Here is a 19476-nt window from a genome sequence, read left to right as displayed (position 1 = left end):
GTATTGGTGGAGAAGAATGACGATCTGATCAAGAAGATTGGAATATTTATGGGAGGCCCGACACCAGTAGATGAAGACGAGGAACCCAAGGAGATTAGCCCGGAAGACTACATCACCATTGACGGCACCGACTCCGAACAAGATAGTAGCAATGATGATTATGTTGATGAAGCAGGAGTAGATATCATGGAGTCTACAACCATAGAATATTTCTAGTAGACCACCTCATTAGTAGTAGTAGTCCACCATGTAAATTTAGTAGTCCGAGCACTTTTGCGATAGTTAGATCGATTGTATGCCCTTGTTTGATTGATTGAAGTGAATTGTTTGCTTTTGCCTCATGTGCATATGGGTAGTGTTTTCTCTTTAGACCCCCTCTATTCTTATATCTCATCTTTTCTAAACCCTCAGATGCCTCCGAGACGTGACCCCGGATTTACCATTAAGGATTGGTAACTATGTTTTCCCCTCAGACCTAGTAGTATTGGAATCTCAAGGATTGGATGTGATATTAGGCATGGATTGGTTATCAAACTATGAAGGGAATATTGAGTGTGCTAGTAAGTCAATTTTGCTTACCACACCAGAAGGAAGAAGGATCAAGTATGTATCTCGGCATGTGCCAAAGAGGACACACGTAAATTCCCTATCAGGAGTTGTGCAGGAGGAAGTACCAGTGGTAAAGGATTTTCCTGATGTATTTCCCGAAGAGTTGCCAGGCATGCCACCGGATAGAGACATTGAGTTTTTGATTGAGCTTTTACCAGGCACTGGGCCAATATCGAAGCGACCATATAGGATGCCAGGAAAGGATTTGGTGGAAATTAAGAAGCAGATTAAGGAGTTACTGGATAAGGGATATATTCGCCCAAGTTCTTCGCCTTGGGGATCACTAGTACTTCTAGTAGAGAAGAAGGATGGATCGTTAAGGATGGTTCTTGACTATCGAGGATTGAACGAAGTAACAATCAAGAACAAGTACCCCGCTACCAATGATCAATGATCTGTTTGATCGATTGCAAGGAGCTAAAGTATTTTCCAAGATCGATTTGCGATCAGGATACCACCAGTTGAAGATCCGAGAGCAGGACATACCTAAGACAGCATTCACCACAAGATATGGACTGTATGAGTATACCGTTATGTCATTTGGTCTGACTAACGCGCCTGCCTATTTTATGAACATGATGAACAAAGTGTTTATGGAGTTTTTGGATAAGTTCGTCGTAGTGTTCATTGATGATATCCTGGTATATTCAAAGAATGAAGAGGAGCATAAGGAGCATTTGCGTTTGGTACTTGGAAAGCTCAGAGAACATCAATTATATGCCAAGTTCAGCAAATGTGAGTTTTGGTTGAAGGAAGTAGGATTCCTCGGACATGTTATATCCAGAGAAGGTATAGCAGTGGATCCCGCTAAAATTGAAACCGTGACCAACTGGGAAGCACCAACAACAGTTGGAGAGATCCGGAGTTTTCTTGGACTCGCAGGATACTACCGGAGGTTTATTGAAATTTTTTCAAAGATTTCGAAGCCTATGACGGAGATGCTGAAGAAGGATACCAAGTTCAAATGGACTGAGGATTGTGAGGCTAGTTTCCAGGAGTTGAAGAAATGCTTGGTTACCTCACCAGTGTTGATTTTGCCAGATCAAACCAAGGATTATGAGGTGTATTGCGACGCTTCACGTCGAGGACTTGGAGCAGTGCTTATGCAGGAAGGGAGAGTTGTTTCGTATGCCTCAAGACAACTGAAGCCCCATGAATTGAATTATGCCCCGCATGATTTGGAGTTAGCAGCCGTAGTGCATGCATTGAAGACATGGAGACATTTACTCATTGGAAACCATTGTGAGGTGTACACGGATCACAAGAGTTTGAAGTACATTTTCACACAGAAGGAGTTGAATCTCAGACAAAGGAGATGGTTGGAGCTCATCAAGGATTATGATATGAAATTGCATTATCATCCCGGGAAGGCTAATGTAGTAGCTGACGCATTGAGCCGTAAGAGTCATGTCAATACACTAATGACGGGAGAAATACCCAAGGAGTTAGCGGAAAATCTTCATGAACTATGTGTGGAAACAGTTCTGAGAGGCTATGTAGCAGCGCTAGAAATTCAGTCAACCTTGATGGATAAAATCAGGGAAGCTCAGAAAATTGACAAAGAGATTGCCGCTATAAAGGAAAAACTGAGCAAAGGAAAAGCTAAAGGATTTCGGGAGGATGAGCACGACACCCTATGGTTTGAAGACCGTGTTTATGTACCCAATGACCCGGAGATCAGAAAGTTGATTCTGCAAGAGGCACATGATTCACCGTATTCGATTCACCCAGGAAATACCAAGATGTATTTGGATTTGAAGGATATTTTCTGGTGGACCGGAATGAAGAAGGATATTGCGGAGTATGTAGCAGTTTGTGACGTATGTCAGAGAGTAAAGGCAGAGCATCAGAAGCCAGCAGGATTGTTGCAACCATTGCCGATACCCGAATGGAAGTGGGATAAGCTAGGCATGGATTTTATCATGGGATTACCAAGGACTCGTTCAGGCTATGACTCGATTTGGGTTGTAGTCGATCGATTGACGAAGGTAGCACATTTCATCCCAGTAAAGACCACTTACACCAGTGCTAAGTTGGCAAAGATATACATGACCAGGATCGTATGTTTGCATGGAGTTCCGAGGAGCATCGTATCAGATAGCGGAACCCAGTTTACCTCAAAGTTCTGGAAGTAGTTGCATGAGACTTTGGGTACTAGACTAGAATTTAGTACAACTTTTCATCCGCAGACAGATGGACAGACCGAGAGAGTCAATCAGATTTTGGAGGATATGCTGAGAGCTTGTGCGCTAGATTATGGATCTAGTTGGGACGATAATTTGCCATATGCAGAGTTCTCTTATAATAATAGCTATCAAACCAGTTTGAAGATGGCACCTTTCGAAGCTTTGTACGGAAGGAGGTGCAGGACACCGTTGTCATGGGACGAAGTTGGAGACCGCCAGTTGTTTGGACCAGATCTGATTAAGGAGTCTGAACAGAAGGTGAAGTTGATTCGCGATAGGCTCAAGGTAGCCCAGACCAGGCAGAAGAGCTACGCAGATTCTAAACGCAAGGAGACAGTTTACGAAGTTGGAGACAGAGCTTATCTTCGAGTATCCCCACTTCGAGGGATTAAGCGCTTTGGAGTTAAAGGGAAGTTAGCGCCACGATTTGTAGGGCCATATCGAGTTTTGGAGCGTATGGGAGAAGTGGCTTACAAGTTGGAATTGCTAGAAGGATTGACAGGAGTTCATGATGTGTTCCACGTTTCTCAGTTGAAGAAGTGTCACGCGGAGATGGCTGACATACCTTTGAGAGACACAGTGCCATTGGAAGCAATTCAGTTGGATAACAATTTGACCTATGAGGAGAAACCAGTCAAGATTTTCGAGTTTGCCAGCCGAGTTACTCGCAGCAAGGTTATCAAGTTTTGCAAAGTTCAGTGGAGCCACCACACGGAGGATGAAGCCACCTGGGAGCGAGAGGAAGATTTGCTCAAAGACCACCCTCACCTATTTTCTAGCCAACTCGAATCTCGAGGGCGAGATTCATCTTAAGGGGGGTAGGTTTGTAACATCCCAAATTTTCAATTTGGAATGTTATACATTAGGTCATCATGCATATCATGTTTTATTTTGCTTTTGGTTTTGATCCTAGAAAATCCTAAGCAACTCAAGGACCCACGGAGAGAGTTGGGGATTTCGTTATTTACATATTTGAGTTTTCTCAAATTATGTAAACAGGATCATTTGATTTTATTTATTGTATCATCAATTATTTCTATTGCAAAAATATGAGAGAGGGAATAAAATGACTTTCCCAAAATATATAAATATTGAGGATTTAATAAAAAAATCAAATAAGTTTTATTTCGGAGTTTTTCGGTATTTTATTTGATTTTAGGAAAAATGCGCGTTTTTCAAAGTTGTAGTTTGGGCCCAGATAAATGTTCACTTTATCGGGCTTGATTTTAGAAACCCAGAAAAATTTATTTCGTGATTTTTGGAGTCCATTTAGTATTTCTTTTTATTTTTTCTTCCGAGCGGAATTATTAAAAAAAACCCGCGCGGAACCGACTTTGGGCCGTACTCGGCCAGGACACCGCTGGCCGGGGGCTTTATAAGCCGCCGCCCGAGGCCCGAGAGAGAGAGCGCAGCCGCCGCCGCCTAACCCTAGCCGCCGCCCTAACCCTAGCCGCCGCCGCCGCCGGAGTTGCCCGCCGCCCGAGGTTCGCCGCCGCCTCGACTTCCGTGCCATTTAAAAAAAATTATGTTCGTCGTTTTTCTTTTTCGTTGGATTTTTCGCGGTTTTTTTTTTCTCGCGATTTCTGATCCGATTTTTGTTTTAGTATAACTTTTCGCTCGTTTATGGGAATCAGGCGATTCAAGCGCCTGGAGTTTCGTCTCGAAACCCTCTTTCCGAATAACCAACTTAAACATGTTTTTGCTACTGTAAAATTTGCCTTAGATCCAGATTACTAGAACGAAGTTGTTTTCTTTCGCTGTTTGATTTCTTTTGCTTCGTTCGATTTGATTCTTTTTGCAAACCAGGGTTCTTAAGTTGAACTTTCTAGTCAGATCTTCTATTTGAGTTTTACCTGTGCATTAGATGAGTACTTATTGTATGCTTGTTGTTTGTCTGCGATAGAATACCCGGAGTGCGCCGCCTGTTACTTCGAATCTCTAGGTTTCGCGGATCATCAGCAAGGCAAGTAACACTTTGATCATACCTTTTTCTACAACCCAGTTTTATTGCATTAGATCAATCCTCACACATTGCATGATTAGGATCTAATTAAATTGTGGGATGGGAAGTAGATGAGGTAGTACCTATTACCTGTTTATTATCAAACCTTTGGGAGTTACTTCTACGTTTGCTTACTATGCCATGCTATGCTAGTAGACGTGGATTGGGTGAGTGATATCCATGACAGATGTGAGATTGTTAATTAATGGTTTATCTAAGGTGGCAACCTAAACACACATCTTGGTGGATTGAGGCACCTGGGTATTCCAGGACTTGCCTGTTTTTCTTTTGGACCGCCACCCAGGCTCAAAGGGATCATGAGATTATTCATACTAGAAACTTCCGTGTGCAGCCACAAGCCATTATGGCCTCTGGCATAGTTGACTAAGTTGTGCGAACTCTTACAGTGGTATAGTAGCAGATGTAGGGGATGTAGGTGGTACGGTCTACCCGATCGTAAGGTGCTAGCGCTTCTGAAAGACTATGTCTCGGTCATCCGTTTCTCAAACACCTTGTAGTGCGAGAAATCCAACGGAGGCGATCGAGTCTTGTGGGGAAAAGTGCGCAAACCTCTGCAGAGTGTAATAAACTAATCATGGTTAGCCGTGTCCCCGGTTATGGACATCTTGAGTATCTAGTACCTGGATTATCATGTGAATCTCAACATATTACTCTAAACTTAATTTTGTTGGGTTTTAAAGATGTTATTTAATTGGGATTGAGAATGCTGTCAACCATTCTCAATGTTTAACAACCACCATGATAGTAATTAAATTTATTCCTTTGAAGTAGGGAAAAATTGGCTTTACGCAAAAACTGTAACCATAGAGCTTTCCACCAGCCAAATATGCATATAGTATAGTCGTTGCATTCCATTACTCTCTATGTGTTACCTTGCCAGCATATTCCATGTGCTGACACGTTTTCGGGCTGCAACGTTAATGTTGCAGACTTTTCAGACGACGATTGAGGAGTTTTAGGTCGTGGTTCTATACTCCGTGATGCCGTTGGAGTTGATGGACTCACTTATCTTCCAAGCCTTCCGCTGTTATCATTATTAGATGGCCTTAAGCCATATTTATTGTGCTAAGTTCTCTTTTGAGACACTCGATGTAATAAGTGTGTGATTGCTACTCTGCTATAAATCCTCTGAGTACTGTGTGGTGTCAGCATTACTGATCCAGGGATGACACCGGAGCACAGAGATCAGACTGTTTGAGGTCTGGTCGCTACAGGGAATTATCGTCAAGCTAGTTTTCATCACGTTCATATGATTCGTTTTCGGTACTTTGACAATTTGATATGTGGGTGGATCGGTGCTTGGGTACTGTCCTTACATGGAAAATGATCCCACTTATGATTAACCCCTCACTACAAAAAAAAGACACATCCGTGACATTTTGGGCCGAACGAATTTTTTTCCTGTCATACATATGACACTTATATGACGATAATTGTGACAAAACCCGGTATCATCATAGATGTGGTGGGCTCCTACTTCTATGACAAAAAATCATGACAGAAAATGGGCTTTTCGTCCTGGGCGGGCCGGAGATGCAGCTGCATGACATTCTTTGGGCCGTCCATGACGGAAAAAACCGTGGTAGTAGCGAGGGGGAGGAAAATTTCGGGGAGTTCCCGGTTACGGTGGGAGGTCAGGGGCCGAGCGATGCGCGTTTCTCTCGTACACGTACACGCGTGTGTGCGAGGCGTTGGATCTAACTGAACCCGAGCGAGGTGTTGGGCTCTAACTGAACCCGAGCGATTGCACTACAGGCTACGCGTTACTGAACCCGAGCGATCGATCGATGTTAACTGAACCCGATCGAGCGATTCCTTCGCTACTGCTGCTAACTGAAGCCGACCGATGCTGCCTCTGGGACGAATAGTAAGCGTTGCTAGGGGGGTTGGATGAACAGTGAGCGGTGGCGTTGCCTCTGGATGAACAGGACCCCGTGGTGTGGTGGAGGGCTGGATGAACAGTAGACGGTGGAGGGGTGCCCGTGGAGGGGTGGTTGAACAGGACCCCATGCTGTGGAGGGCTGGATGAACAATAGACTATGGAGGGGTGCCCGTGGAGGGGTGGTTGAATAGTAGCCGATGGAGTAGCACGCGGTGGAGGCTGGATGAACAGGAGCCCGTGGAGGCTGGAGGAGGTCGACGGTAGCCCGTGGAGGCTAGAGGAGGTCGACGGTGGAGATGAACAGTATCCCGTGGAGTCCCGTTTTGCGGTACGCCACACACCTCCTGATGAACAGCACCCCCGTTTTGACCGTAGGAGGTCCGTTTCGTCCGTTTTGCAGTACGCCACACCCCTCCCGATCAACAGGACCCCCGTTTCGACCGTAGGAGGTCCGTTTCGTTCGTTTTGCGGTACGCCACACCCCTCCCGATCAACTGGGCCCCCGTTTCGACCGTAGGAGGTCCGTTTCCTCCATTTTGCGGTATGCCACACCCCTCCTGATCAACAGGACCCCGTTCTGAACATAGGAGGTCCGTTTCCTCTGTTGTGCGGTACACCAGGCCTCGTTTCCATCGCCTGTTCCGTCCAAGCCCTCCCGATGAACACGACCACGCATTCCGTTCCGACCCAGCCGGTTGGCTCCCACACGTTCCGTTGGCTCCCGATGAACACGACGCATTCCGTTGCCTCCCCATGAACACGATGCATTCTGTTGCCTCCCCATGAACATGACGACGACGTTGTTTCTCCGTTCCGACCCAGCCATGTACACGAGCCCTGGCCGTACGTATGCGAGAGTAGGCGTTCGAGACCCCGCCCGTATGTACACATACATGGCCGTATTTTCTTTCTTGCACCCTAGCCATTGTACGTACGTGTATATGCTACGTGCGCGCCTCTACTACGACACATACGCGCCTCTACTACGACACGTGTGCACCTCTACATCCACCAATATACATGTACGTACACGTTCTCGACCAGACTGACAACGCTACGTACGCCTCGACCAGGTGGGTCCCGACTGTCAGGCACTTCCTTGCCTGTGAAGATGTAGCTGGTGGGTCCCAGTAGTCAGGGGGCGAATCATTTTTTTTGCCCGGACGCACTTCCTTGCGTGCGAATATGTAGCTGGTGGGTCCCAGCAGTCAGGGGCAAACGTTTTTTTCGCGAAATACGGTGGCCTGTCCGGTGGGTCCCCGCTGTCAGGTGGAGGAATAATTATTTTGCACGTAATAAGGAGGCACTTCCTTGCTGCGGCCGTGGACCCATCTGTCAGCCTCTCCACGTAAAGTTCACGTCCGATGGAAGCCGTTCCTTGACCACGTTGACCACGCCGCGCCGAGAGCACCAGGGCGGTGGACGACGGCGAGGCCTAGGAAGGGGACGGCGCAGAGCCAGGGAAGATGCAGCAGTGGATGCCCACGCGTAGAGGAGTACGAGGGTTCACTGGTTCGCTGCGGTGTGAGGTTGCCGTCGCCGCAGAATAACAGGGGGTGTGGGTGAGTAGAGGGATGGCCTGGCCAGTGGTGGGAGTAGTAGGGGGCGATGAGGCCTCCGCCACATCGCAGCCGGCCACGGGAGGCAGGAGCACAAGGCACGACCGGCGTTGGTTTGGGCGGCTGGAGCACGAAGACCAGAGGTTGAAGAAGCACTACGGCCGTTGGATGGACATCGTACGGTCACTGGAGCTAGAATCATGCATATTGACTAAGTTGACAAAGCCCTCCATCCCCGTCAACTTAGTAGGCCCACAAGTCAGCCTACCACTATACTAGGTCTCAGCTAACAGGGGGAGTATTCATTTTTTTTGTGTGTAATAAGGAGGCACTTCCTTGCGTGCGAAGATATAGCTGGTGGGTCCGAGCTGTCAGCGGCGGTAACGTTTTTTTCGCGAAATACAGAGGCCCTTTCGGTGGGTCCCTGATGTCAGGTGGAGGAATCATTATTTTGCGCGTGATAAGGAGGCATTTCCTTGTGTGCAGCCGTGGACCCACCTGTCGGCCTCTCCACGTACAGTCCACTTCAGATGCATGTCGGTCGTTGACCACGTTGGCCAGGCCGCGCCGAGAGCACCAGGGCGGTGGACAACGGCGAGTCCTAGGAAGGGAACGACACGGAGGCAAGGAAGACTCGGCAGTTGTTTCCCACGCAGAGGGGAGTACGACTGTACGAGGGTTTACTGGTTCGTCTGCCGTCGCCGGAGAATAACAGCAGGTGTGGGTGAGTAGAGGGATGGCTAGGCCAGCGATGGGAGTACGGTGGGGCGGTGAGGCCTGCGCGACAGCAGAGCCGGCCGTGGGGAGGAGGGAGCAGGCAGTCCCACCGGTGCTTGTTTGAGCGGCTGGAGCAGGAAGAGCAGAGATTGAAGAAGCACGACGGCCATTCGATGGGCATCCAACAGTCACTACTTGTGCGTCAACATTTTTTAGGAACGCCTCAAATCTGTGGAAAACAGCATGCAGCCCATCTGCCATTATTTCTAATAATTTACATCCCATTTGCTAATTATTAAGGTTTTTTTGAGCCCATATTCTTTTTGTTAGCATTACAGCCCATATTGTGGCCACGGTTAAACAATTATACGAAATTTTGCATATTTCGGTGCGATCCGAACTGTTTTTAATCCTGAAATTTTGACTCACATTCAAACTGATTTTAAAAATAAATGTATATCAATATAAAATCCAACAAATTCTCCACGCATAAAAATTAATGCAATTTAAAATCTCGAAATGAAAAAAAGATATTTGAAACTAATTGCCGGTTTGATGTGTTTTAAAAATGTATAGCCCATTTCTCATTACTGATAGGCCATTTTCTCGGCCAGCCGAATGAAGCTCTCCTCGTCTTGAAAGATTTGCAGCCCAACAGGCCTGACAAAGCGACTTACTTGGCAAATGATAAAAAACTAGGCTGTGGCCGTGGACCTAGCTGTCAGTCCATTTGGTGGGCTGGGTGAAACAATGATGTAGCATCTATGCAGCCCGTTTAAATCCCATTAGCAATTTTCTCGAAATCCGCGGACTTGCTGGGCTGAGTGAAAATATCATGTTGGGCTAGACGGAGAAATGTTATAAAAACATAAACACATGATTGCACGTCAATATAATCTTTGCAAGCTTATGTACGCACTCCCTAGGAGTTAACTTGCCAAGTTATATATAAACAATTATTATTATTATTTTGTAAGAACTTTCAACTTACGAAATAAGATATCATTTTAATTTGATGAGTTAATAGTACGTGGGGTATTATTATTTTTTAGGCTAGACATGGGATAGTTGAGTTGGTTCTAGGGGAAAGTACTGGGAGAAAACTCAGTTTACATCGAAAAAGAAAGTGGGAGAAAATTGAGAGACCTTCTGGGTCCACCTGAGGAGGGGAATATGTTGGGAGGAAGGAGATTCAAAGCACGGCAGCCAAGTGAACTAATTTTTTTAACGGACAAGTGAACTAGTTTACATACATAAGCAAATAGCCACTAAAAAAGCAATCAGGTTAATGGGTTCTCAAAAGAAATATTTCGGACAAAACAGATAATTACGACGCATAGGCTAATGCATGAAACACTCAGATGATAAAGGTGCTTATAAACAGATAAAGTACAACATCTGCGGCTATCCGTGTACTCGTCGGTTACGGGAAGCAGACACGCCCTCATGTCCAAGATCTGCATGTACATGTCGCAGCATGCGTATGCGTCCTTGGCCGCGTAGGTTATGTAGGCTAGATTCAGAGGTACCTCCCACGTGTTCAGGTCATCTCCTTTCATGTAGGCGTATCAGGGGTCGATGATGGTCTCAGCGAGGTCAACCACGGAGTCCTTCTCCTGCCCGTTGCTGATGATCTTGTATTGCTTCTGGATATCGACAAGCTTGTTGCACCAGATGGCCGAATCATCGCGTTCTTCCTTCTCTCCACAGTAGCGAAGGTGCAGTCGGCGCTGCCGATGAAACGGGCGAATGCTCCAGAACCTGGTGCAGCCATAGGACTGAGGCGAGGCAGAGCTTCACCGAGTCCGTATCGTTGGTGTACATCACATTCAACTTGGTGCATCCATAATACTGAATGGCGAACTCAAAGGGGAACTCCTTGCTGAAGTCCATATCTAGCAGGCTCACCCCTCGGATCGCCATTGGAGTCTCTTCGAGTGAACGAGTGTTTAGGCGGCAGCAGCAGTTCATTTTTCAGCTCTTGGGGAACTAGATTCAACAGTAAGCTGAGTGTGTACAGGCGACAACAGTTACTACCCCTCCGTCGTCCGCTGCACGCCCGGCAGAAGATGCACCCTCGGCCACACGTCGGTTCACGAGCGGGTCTATATTGGTACTATAATAACAGGAGTTAGTGGTCACTTTACTTAAATTTAATTAGCTTTAATAGAAATTTGTACTTAAAACAAGCAATGCATTCGCTCGCTCTATCAGTGCCACATGATGAACATGCACAACAATTAGAATTATTATTCTCAGGACGCACACGATCAGCACATTTGTCGCACTTTCATAAAGATAATACAACCAAGTTTGAACTGTTTGTTATGGTTGTTGTCCTCTACATCATCATGTCGTGTTTCCCAGCTTGCAAGATTCAGAACCAACAAATAAGATCCAAATAATAAGTACAACAAAGATGCCTACACATCTCATTGATTCCCAGCTTGCAAGATTCAGAACCAACAAATAAGATCCAAATAATAAGTACAACAAAGATGCCTACACATCTCATTGATTCCCAGCTTGCAAGATTCAGAACCAACAAATAAGATTCAAATAATAAGTACAACAAAGATGCCTACACATCTCACTGATTCCTAGCTTGCAAGATTCAGAACCAACACATTAGAGCCTTTTGATAAAGTGAATATCGGGATTAAATCCATCTTGGCTAGCCATGTCATACAATCGAAGAACTTGGCGAATGCTCTTGACCGTCACAACATCTGTAGTTGAGTATTCCTGTTTGCACAGCATGTTTGCACAGCACAAACAAGGAGACAGGAGAGCATGATTTCGCTTTAATAGTGGCCTCCTTGAACTCAACCTCCAGCTCTACTTGGATGAGGTCTGCCTGGAGTTCCATGATTCAATTCATGCGCCTTTTTTGCAGTTCACCTGAAATGAAGCAAAGATTGCATCATTCAGCTAGCAAGAAGTACTTGCTCTTGTGAGCTGGCAGGTTCTTCTTTAGTAGTTGCACTAAAATTGAGGAACATTAAGGTTGGCTGTCCGGCTCATGTAAGGTGCAACTATAATTTTCTTATCCTTTTGTGCAGTTCCACTAAAATAAAGTGCCATTGTGGTGACAGTGACGGTTCCATCTTGCATAGGCTAATAAAATGTTGCATGAGATTACCAGCAGAACTTGACGGAGATTTTGGAAACTCCAATCACCATTTTTTGCAGTTCCACCAAAATTGAGAGATGTTGCCCACGTGACATTTTAGTTGAACTACACAAGAAACTCATTCTAGAAAAAAGTGTTTTGTGCAGTTCACCAAAAGGTCACAATAGCAACAACGTGAAATGGATATCCCTATCTGCACAAAAAGATAGAAAGTAAACAGTTGCTGGTCAATAAGAATATACGAAACATATACAAAATGAAAAGAAGCATCTTAATTATGTTCATGGAAATCACGCAAGGACAATAGAAATTTTAAAACGTCGCAATGCTTCATGTTACCAGAAGCATTATGATCAACAATGAGATTCCTCAAATATGGGATTACTTTAATGGTGGCATTGCTTGTTTACCAGACACAGTAAATCAACAATAGCTAAAGAGTTGTTTTAAGGGCATGGGACCGTGGGGACACCAGGACACTCAGCAGCGTAAAGGAGCAACTTACTTATCATACTGGGGAAAACAGCAGGAGTGCCATTGTACTATGTGAGGGCAACAAATCTAATCCTGGAGACCTTTTACTATGTGAGGGAAGCAAATCTAATCCTGGAGACCTTTTACTATGTGAGGGTAGCAAATCTAATCCTGGAGACCTTTTACTATGTGAGGGCACAAATCTAATCCTGGAGATCTTTTACTATGTGAGGGCAGCAAATCTAATCCTGAGACCTTTTACTATGTGAGGGCAGCAAATCTAATCCTGGAGACCTTTTACTATGTGATGGCAGCAAATCTAATCCTGGATATACTCTGTTGACTTGTCCACCAGCCGCCACTTTCTATTCTTTTTTCAACCAATAATAGATTTGTTCCTTATCCAGTTTGTACTGCGTTTTCCCATTATTTCCCTTTTCAACCAAGAGACCGGTTGGGTATTCGGTCTCTACTACTTTCACCATATTATTTCCTCTTTGAATCAAGTCCTAGATGCATGCTACAACTTTCCCCCCTTTCTTCGTTGTTTGGACAAAGCCCTAGATTCGAATGCATGAAGTAGCTTTACCCCTAATAATACTAAAATATAGGTGGCTTTGGAAGAGCTAATGGGAGTAGAAAAAGATGCACATGCAGACACGTGGGGAGCTGGGGCAGTAGAGCAAGGCCACTTTCGAAGAACTTATACCTGAGGGTCGCCGACATGTCGGCGGTGGCAGGTTGGATCTGCGGACAATACGGCAGGGAGGAAGAAGGGTCGGAGGACCTCCCGAGCCGGCCATGTGTCGAAGAGAACGGCACGGGCAGAGGATCGGGCCCCTCCGGCAGCTGTGGGTTTCCTCCCTCGGTGGCGATGACGCGTGAACGATGCACCTTTTAGTCCTCTACACACACCGGCCGAAGGGATCCCGCCAGATCTGTGACCAGCGGTGAGCAGAGAGAAAATGTCGCTACCACTGTCTTGTTTATATCTAGAGAGGATGAGAGAATGAAGAGAGCAACTATAAAGAAAGCAAGCGCTCAGGCCCCTGCGTCCATATATAGTGGAGTGATTATCTTTTTTCTCTCCACAACAAGCGTTTCAATTTGTGTATGTGGCATTAAAGAAAAGAAACTCTCTGTTTAAGGTGACTACTGTACGACTCCTACTTACTACTAGTAGTACTACAGTATTGTTTACTTGTGCTCCCCGCCCCTCCATTCATTGAACAACCCCACGGGTGAATAAACATACAGTAAGTACTGTATTTATATAGAATGAACAAGCTCGAACTATTTTCGCGTAGTTAAAAGTTGAGGGCGGGGCTTTTCCGGGCAGTATGTGTGGCAGTATTCGGGTAGGGCCAGAAGACTATTTTAATTTTCTAAAAAAAACTTGGAGACGGCCACATAGCATGGAGCCGACCCCAACGATTTTAAGCTTACAGGCACGGTACACGCTATCCTAGACTAATATACACATGAAACTGCCACACGAGCATCCGGGCTGCGCTTGGCTCTTCGCCTCTTCGGGAAGTCGAAAAATGATGGAATACTACTGCACTGGAGGAGTACTACAGTACGCTTCTGGCCATCTGACACCGATTGAACTGCTGCATGTCCACCGCGTAAGGGAGGGAGAGCATGTAGCGAAAGCTTCTCCTAGTCTTGCCAGCCACCACGCTCATGGGCGAGGGAGGGACGCTCTTGCCTTTGCGTGTATGACAGGTGGGCCCTATAGTGTGTGGCCAACCTGTCATACAGCCAAAGGTAGGTGCAGTTAAGTTCGCGAGGGAGAGGATAATCAAACTTCTCGTTGATGTACGAGTTGACGTGACACATCAAAGCACTGCACTCGATATATTTCAATAATTTGCGTGTGTGACTCCCAGATGCAGAGGCCGGGGGTCATCATCCTCCTTTTCGAGAAAAAACAGACACGTGTGTGAGAGGACGAGTGCGTGCGTGCACCTCTTCTCTTCCTGTATAACGTACTACTAAAATCAGAGTACAAGTTTTTGTTGTTGGCACGATGGTGCGTGCGAGAAGTCCCGAGAGATAGGTTTAATGCATTAGTTGCAATGCATGCATGCATAAAGTTCATGCATTGGTCAATTTTCTCTTAATACTTGCATGCAATGATTTAATGCACCTTGGAATCTGAACATGTGTTGGGGAACAACCAAATTGAGCCTTATAAAATGGAAAAACTAAAATTTTGAGATAAGCCCTATAAAACCGGAAAGGAGGGAGTAGAAAAAGAAGTACTCCATCTGGGAATAGTGCCGCACTTCGAAACTAGAACTGTCGTGGGTTTGTCACGGCAGATGTCCTTGTGAAGGGACTTAGCCATGGAGACATCGCTACGGGTTAGCTTAAAGGGGTTAAACAGGACAAGGGGACACGGGGAGTTTTATACTAGTTCGGCCCCTTCGAGGAAGGTAAAAGCCTACATCTAGTTGTGATTGGTATTGCTAGGGTTTCAAAGGCCAGGGAGCGAATCCGCTTTGTCTGGCTCTCGAGTTGTTGTCTCTCTCTCAACCGCGGCCGGGTCGTCCCTTTATATTCATAGGTTGACGCCCGCCGGGCTACAGAGTCCCGAAGACGGATCATAAACGTGTTCGGTTCGGTCTCTACTCTTCCTATCTTACAATACAAGTTATATGACTAGGTCGGTTTACATTTACAGGCTGTAACCCGCCTTTGGGCCTTGGGCCTTCCGTAAAGCGCCATCATCCTTGCATCTTCATGGGCTTCTAATCTTCAAAGAGTCAACCCGGCTACATAAGGCCGGTTTACCTCCAGTAGTAATATCCCCAACATTAGGCCCCAGATTGGTTTGAACTTGTTCATGTCAATCTTCTACACTTAGAAGAAATCTTCTCTCATATCTTCACCTTGATCTTGTAAACCGCCGTGACGTCATACTTCCAAATTATGATAAATCGCCCTGACGTCATCCATCCATCGACATCAGAGATTACCTTCATTTAATGTGTATTCAGTCACCGAGGCGACACCTTTATTAACTTATCCATTTTTGGGCTCCTCGATTCCCGCACTTGCCGTTTTACCGCTTCGCCTTATAAATAGGGGCAGAGGACCCCTTTCTTTTCTTTCTGCTACCCATTCATCTCTTCTTCTTCCTCTCAACGACCCCGCACTTGAGCGCCGCCGTCATCTTCGAACCTCGCCTCTGCTCCGTCGTCGGCCGCTGCATCAACCTGTTCGCACCAGAGTTCCACAGCGCCCTTTCCGCGGCTTCCGTGGTCGCAGTAAGTCCTTTCCCCCTTCTTTCCTAGATCCATTAGGGTTTCCTCGCTGTTCTTGAGGTTCGTCAGAGCTTATAGCGCTATTCTTCCTTGGCCCGTAGATGAATGCTTCGTACTTATCATATCCCTTGCCGTGATGAATCTTTTGTTACCCTCACAAATCCTTATACGCAGAAAACTGCTGCAGTCCTTCATAAACTGTTTCGGGTCTTACCCTTTTTAGGTCGAAATATTTTGCTTTTCTGTCTTATCTTAGATCCGAAATGTTTATACATCTCTGTGAAATATGTTTCTCCTCATACCATCATAAGCGGTTTAACTTTGCATAATCAATCTGTACCATTAGCCCACTCATAAACTGGAAGAGCCTTTTGTCTCCATAATTATATTCCGGTTTAATAGTGTCTGAGTACCCCTGTCGTGGTATTACCTTTTATGCATTATTGCATTGATCTCTGGTTTATGCCATGTCCTCTATCAGTATGTCTCTTACTCCATTGTATCGTGCATATAATCATGCGTGATTTATAAACCGGCCTTTCATTTTCAGCTTGTTTGTTTCGCAATGGCCAAACAATTCACTGCCTGCAACTGGGCTCGTTCCCGGGTTACTGAGACTCAGTTGAATGAGATGATCAGCATTGGCTCCCTACCTAAGAAAACTGAAATCAAATGGCGAGTTCCCGGAACAGAAAATCCTCCGACCCCAAGGCAGGGCGAGGTGGTGGTCTTTGTTGATCACATAGGCCATGGCTTCAAACCGCCAGGATCAAAGTTTTACCGAGATGTGGTTGCCAGCTTCCAACTTCATCCGGAAGATATCGGTCCCAACTCGATCTCCAATTTATGCAACTTCCAGGTCTTCTGTGAAGTATATTTACAAGAAGAACCAACTGCAGAACTGTTCCGGATTTCTTCCACTTAAACCGGCACACAGAGTTTATAAATGGACCGAACACAGAACTTGGTGGTGTCTCGATTTAAAAGCGGAAAGAACTTGAATTTCCTCATGCCAAACATCATAGCCACCCAAAGGAATGGAACCAAACTTGGTTTTATTGCAGAGACACTTGGCCTGAAGATGAAAATCCCCTCCCCGGCTTTCGTGATCACAAACTATCCAACACTCACCCAATGCCACAACGCCTGAGCTCTTCAGAAAGCGCAAAATACGCTCCTTAACTCGCCAAACTCCGGGCCTTTATGGCGAATGATTTAATAGGCATGGACTTTGTGCGCTGTTGGATATCCTGGAGTATCTTGCCGCTAAGCCAGCGTCCCGGTTTAATGTGTGAATATACCGGTGAGGTTGACGACCCTCAACGCCATTGCAGCATCCAATTATCTGAGGAAGAGGTCATTGAAGGTGTAATGAAGATTCTGAATGAATCGGAACTGATCTGTAGTCAAACCGGTCTGAGTCCCTTCTATGCCAAAAACAAACCGCCTGCTGTAAGCATTATATTTCCCCCTCATCTATAATATTTTAGCTTATGCAATCTGTAATCCTTCTTCTTTGTATATAGGGAGATGACCCCTTCTGGAAACAGAAAACCATAGAGAAAGCGGCAAAGCCGATTGGAGACAAAGCGATCAAGCCATCCCACCCAAAGACCAAAGCCGTAAAACGGACGTCAAAACAGAAAACGGCTGACCGGATTAATATGGAGCTTGATGATGATACTGATGATCCATAAGTTGAGGTAGAACTTGACTCACTTGGCTCTCTTTTCATGCATCTCATTAACAATGATCTTCCTCAGGAGGACGCAGAAGCTAGTCAAGCTGATGATGTAGAGGTAATTACCCTTTCCTCCGGTTCAAACTCTATGCCAACACAAAAAACTCGCCAAGCAGTCCAGAAAGTAAGCTTTTCTCATCCTCTTGCTCACTTGGATCCAACATTTATTTTGAAGACTCAGCAACATGAAGCTCGCCGGACAACCTGGCACAGTGGCCAACAGGCCACCTTAGCCGGTTTACCTGATACTCCGATTCGGAAGCACCGGTCTGAGGTCTCTCCTACTTCTGACCATTCTTACCCCAAGGCAGGTTATTTCAGACAGCCTCTTAATCTGTCCAATTCAAATTATCAGGTGACACCTCCTTCATCTTCTGGTGAATCGACAGCAACTCAACTCCCCCCTTTGAAAACTGTGGCCGGGTGAGTTGTAAAAACCTTTCCTTTCAATGCGTCATAAATCCTTTGACTAGGATGTTAATCCTCTTTTATTCTATTTGCAGGGGCAAAGCCAGACCCAGTAAGAAAGCTCGGACCACCAATCCGCTCGAAGATCCAGTCACCGAAGAAGAAGAACCAAGAGGTGAACTGGAACAAACTCGTGAATCGGAAAGCCCTCATCCTGAAGCTGCTTCTGATAACCCGCCCCTTGAAGGCCAAAATATTGATGAACCAGCAGACGCTGATCCTGCCGCGCCTGATGCTGAACTGGCAGAACCAAACCGGGCTAGTCCGGTGAAAGATGCTGAAATTCCAATATCATCAACCAAAAACCCTGAAGGCCAAGGTGATGACGTTACTATTACTGGAATGGGCCACAACTCTCCTCGCCATCCCGTCATTTTGGCTCAACACAGTGCCAAACAAGAGCAAGCTGCCAGGGAGAAAGGTAAATGGAGCAGCGATTTATCCAACTATGCTCATCTAACGCTGATGAGCTCCATTCTGGCTTCTTGAACCGTCTGCACTCAAACCGGGATTATGAAGCCGGTTTGGTGAATTTGATGAAAGAGCGATATGAGGTAAATTCCTCTCCCTTTGTTTATTGATTTATAGCTGAACTACTATCCCAAGTAGCCCCCAAGGGCCGTTGTATGATTATTAATCATAAACCGGGTCTTTGTAACACTTTACGCTTCTCATCATTGATCCTTGCAATGGCAGGTCTCTAATGATAGATAAGACTCATCTTGAAATAATTAGACAACTTTCTGCAGCATAGCCTCCAAAGGCCGGTTTAACTTGGCAAGTTAATCCGGTTTTTAATCAACACATCTGTTTTAGAACAGACGTACATTAGCCCCCAAGTGTCAAGTATAATTCTTGCATTATTCTGGAGACTTGTATAAAGTGTAGTACTTCCGAGCAAATAGGCATTAGCCCCCAAGTATGAAGTGCATAACTTGTTAGACACTTTGTACTTAGCACATATATATTCTGTTTGTTTAATATACCTTCAATGTGGCAGGCTGAACTGAGAAGCAAAGATGCCCGAAATTCTGACTTGCAAGAGAATGTGAAGTCACAACAAGCCGAGGCTAAAAAAGCCAAATAGGAGCTGACCCAAGCCCTGGCCGTGGTGGAAAAGTTGAAAGAATCTTTCAATAAATATCGTGCTGACTGGGAAACCGAGAAATCCGTTTTAACCAAAAGAGCTGTAGACGCCGAAGCAGCCCTGAAGCCAGTGGTTGATGAACTAGCCGGTTTGAAACACCAAATCAATGCTATGACCTCTACTATCTTTGGTAAGTGCCTGCTTACGTGTGTTGCGCAAGTCGATGAACCTTAAAACTGAACAAAATGTTGATAAAATCTTTGGCATGCACTCGGATTGCTCATCTTGGTACAGATATGCGGATGAAGCTCAAAGCAGCATACAC

At 45.6% G+C, this 19476-nt stretch overlaps 1 protein-coding gene across 1 annotated transcript in view; it reads left to right on the top strand.

The window, feature by feature from the left end:
• LOC147959826 (uncharacterized) overlaps positions 1–19069 on the top strand; it is a 38420-nt gene extending 19351 nt beyond the window's left edge. The window contains exons 6-7 of the mRNA XM_087532937.1: positions 18100–18485; positions 19065–19069. Coding sequence (XP_087389063.1) covers positions 18100–18485; positions 19065–19069 — 391 coding nt within the window. The remainder of the gene's footprint in view (positions 1–18099; positions 18486–19064) is intronic.
• The last annotated feature ends 407 nt before the right edge of the window (positions 19070–19476 follow it).

This window comes from Triticum urartu, chromosome 7A, assembly GCF_056163025.1.
Source record: "Triticum urartu cultivar PI428250 chromosome 7A, HENAU_Tu73, whole genome shotgun sequence".
Lineage (NCBI taxonomy): Eukaryota > Viridiplantae > Streptophyta > Magnoliopsida > Poales > Poaceae > Triticum > Triticum urartu.
Note: the sequence above shows the minus strand (reverse complement) of the source record. Positions and strands in the feature narration are given on the sequence as shown.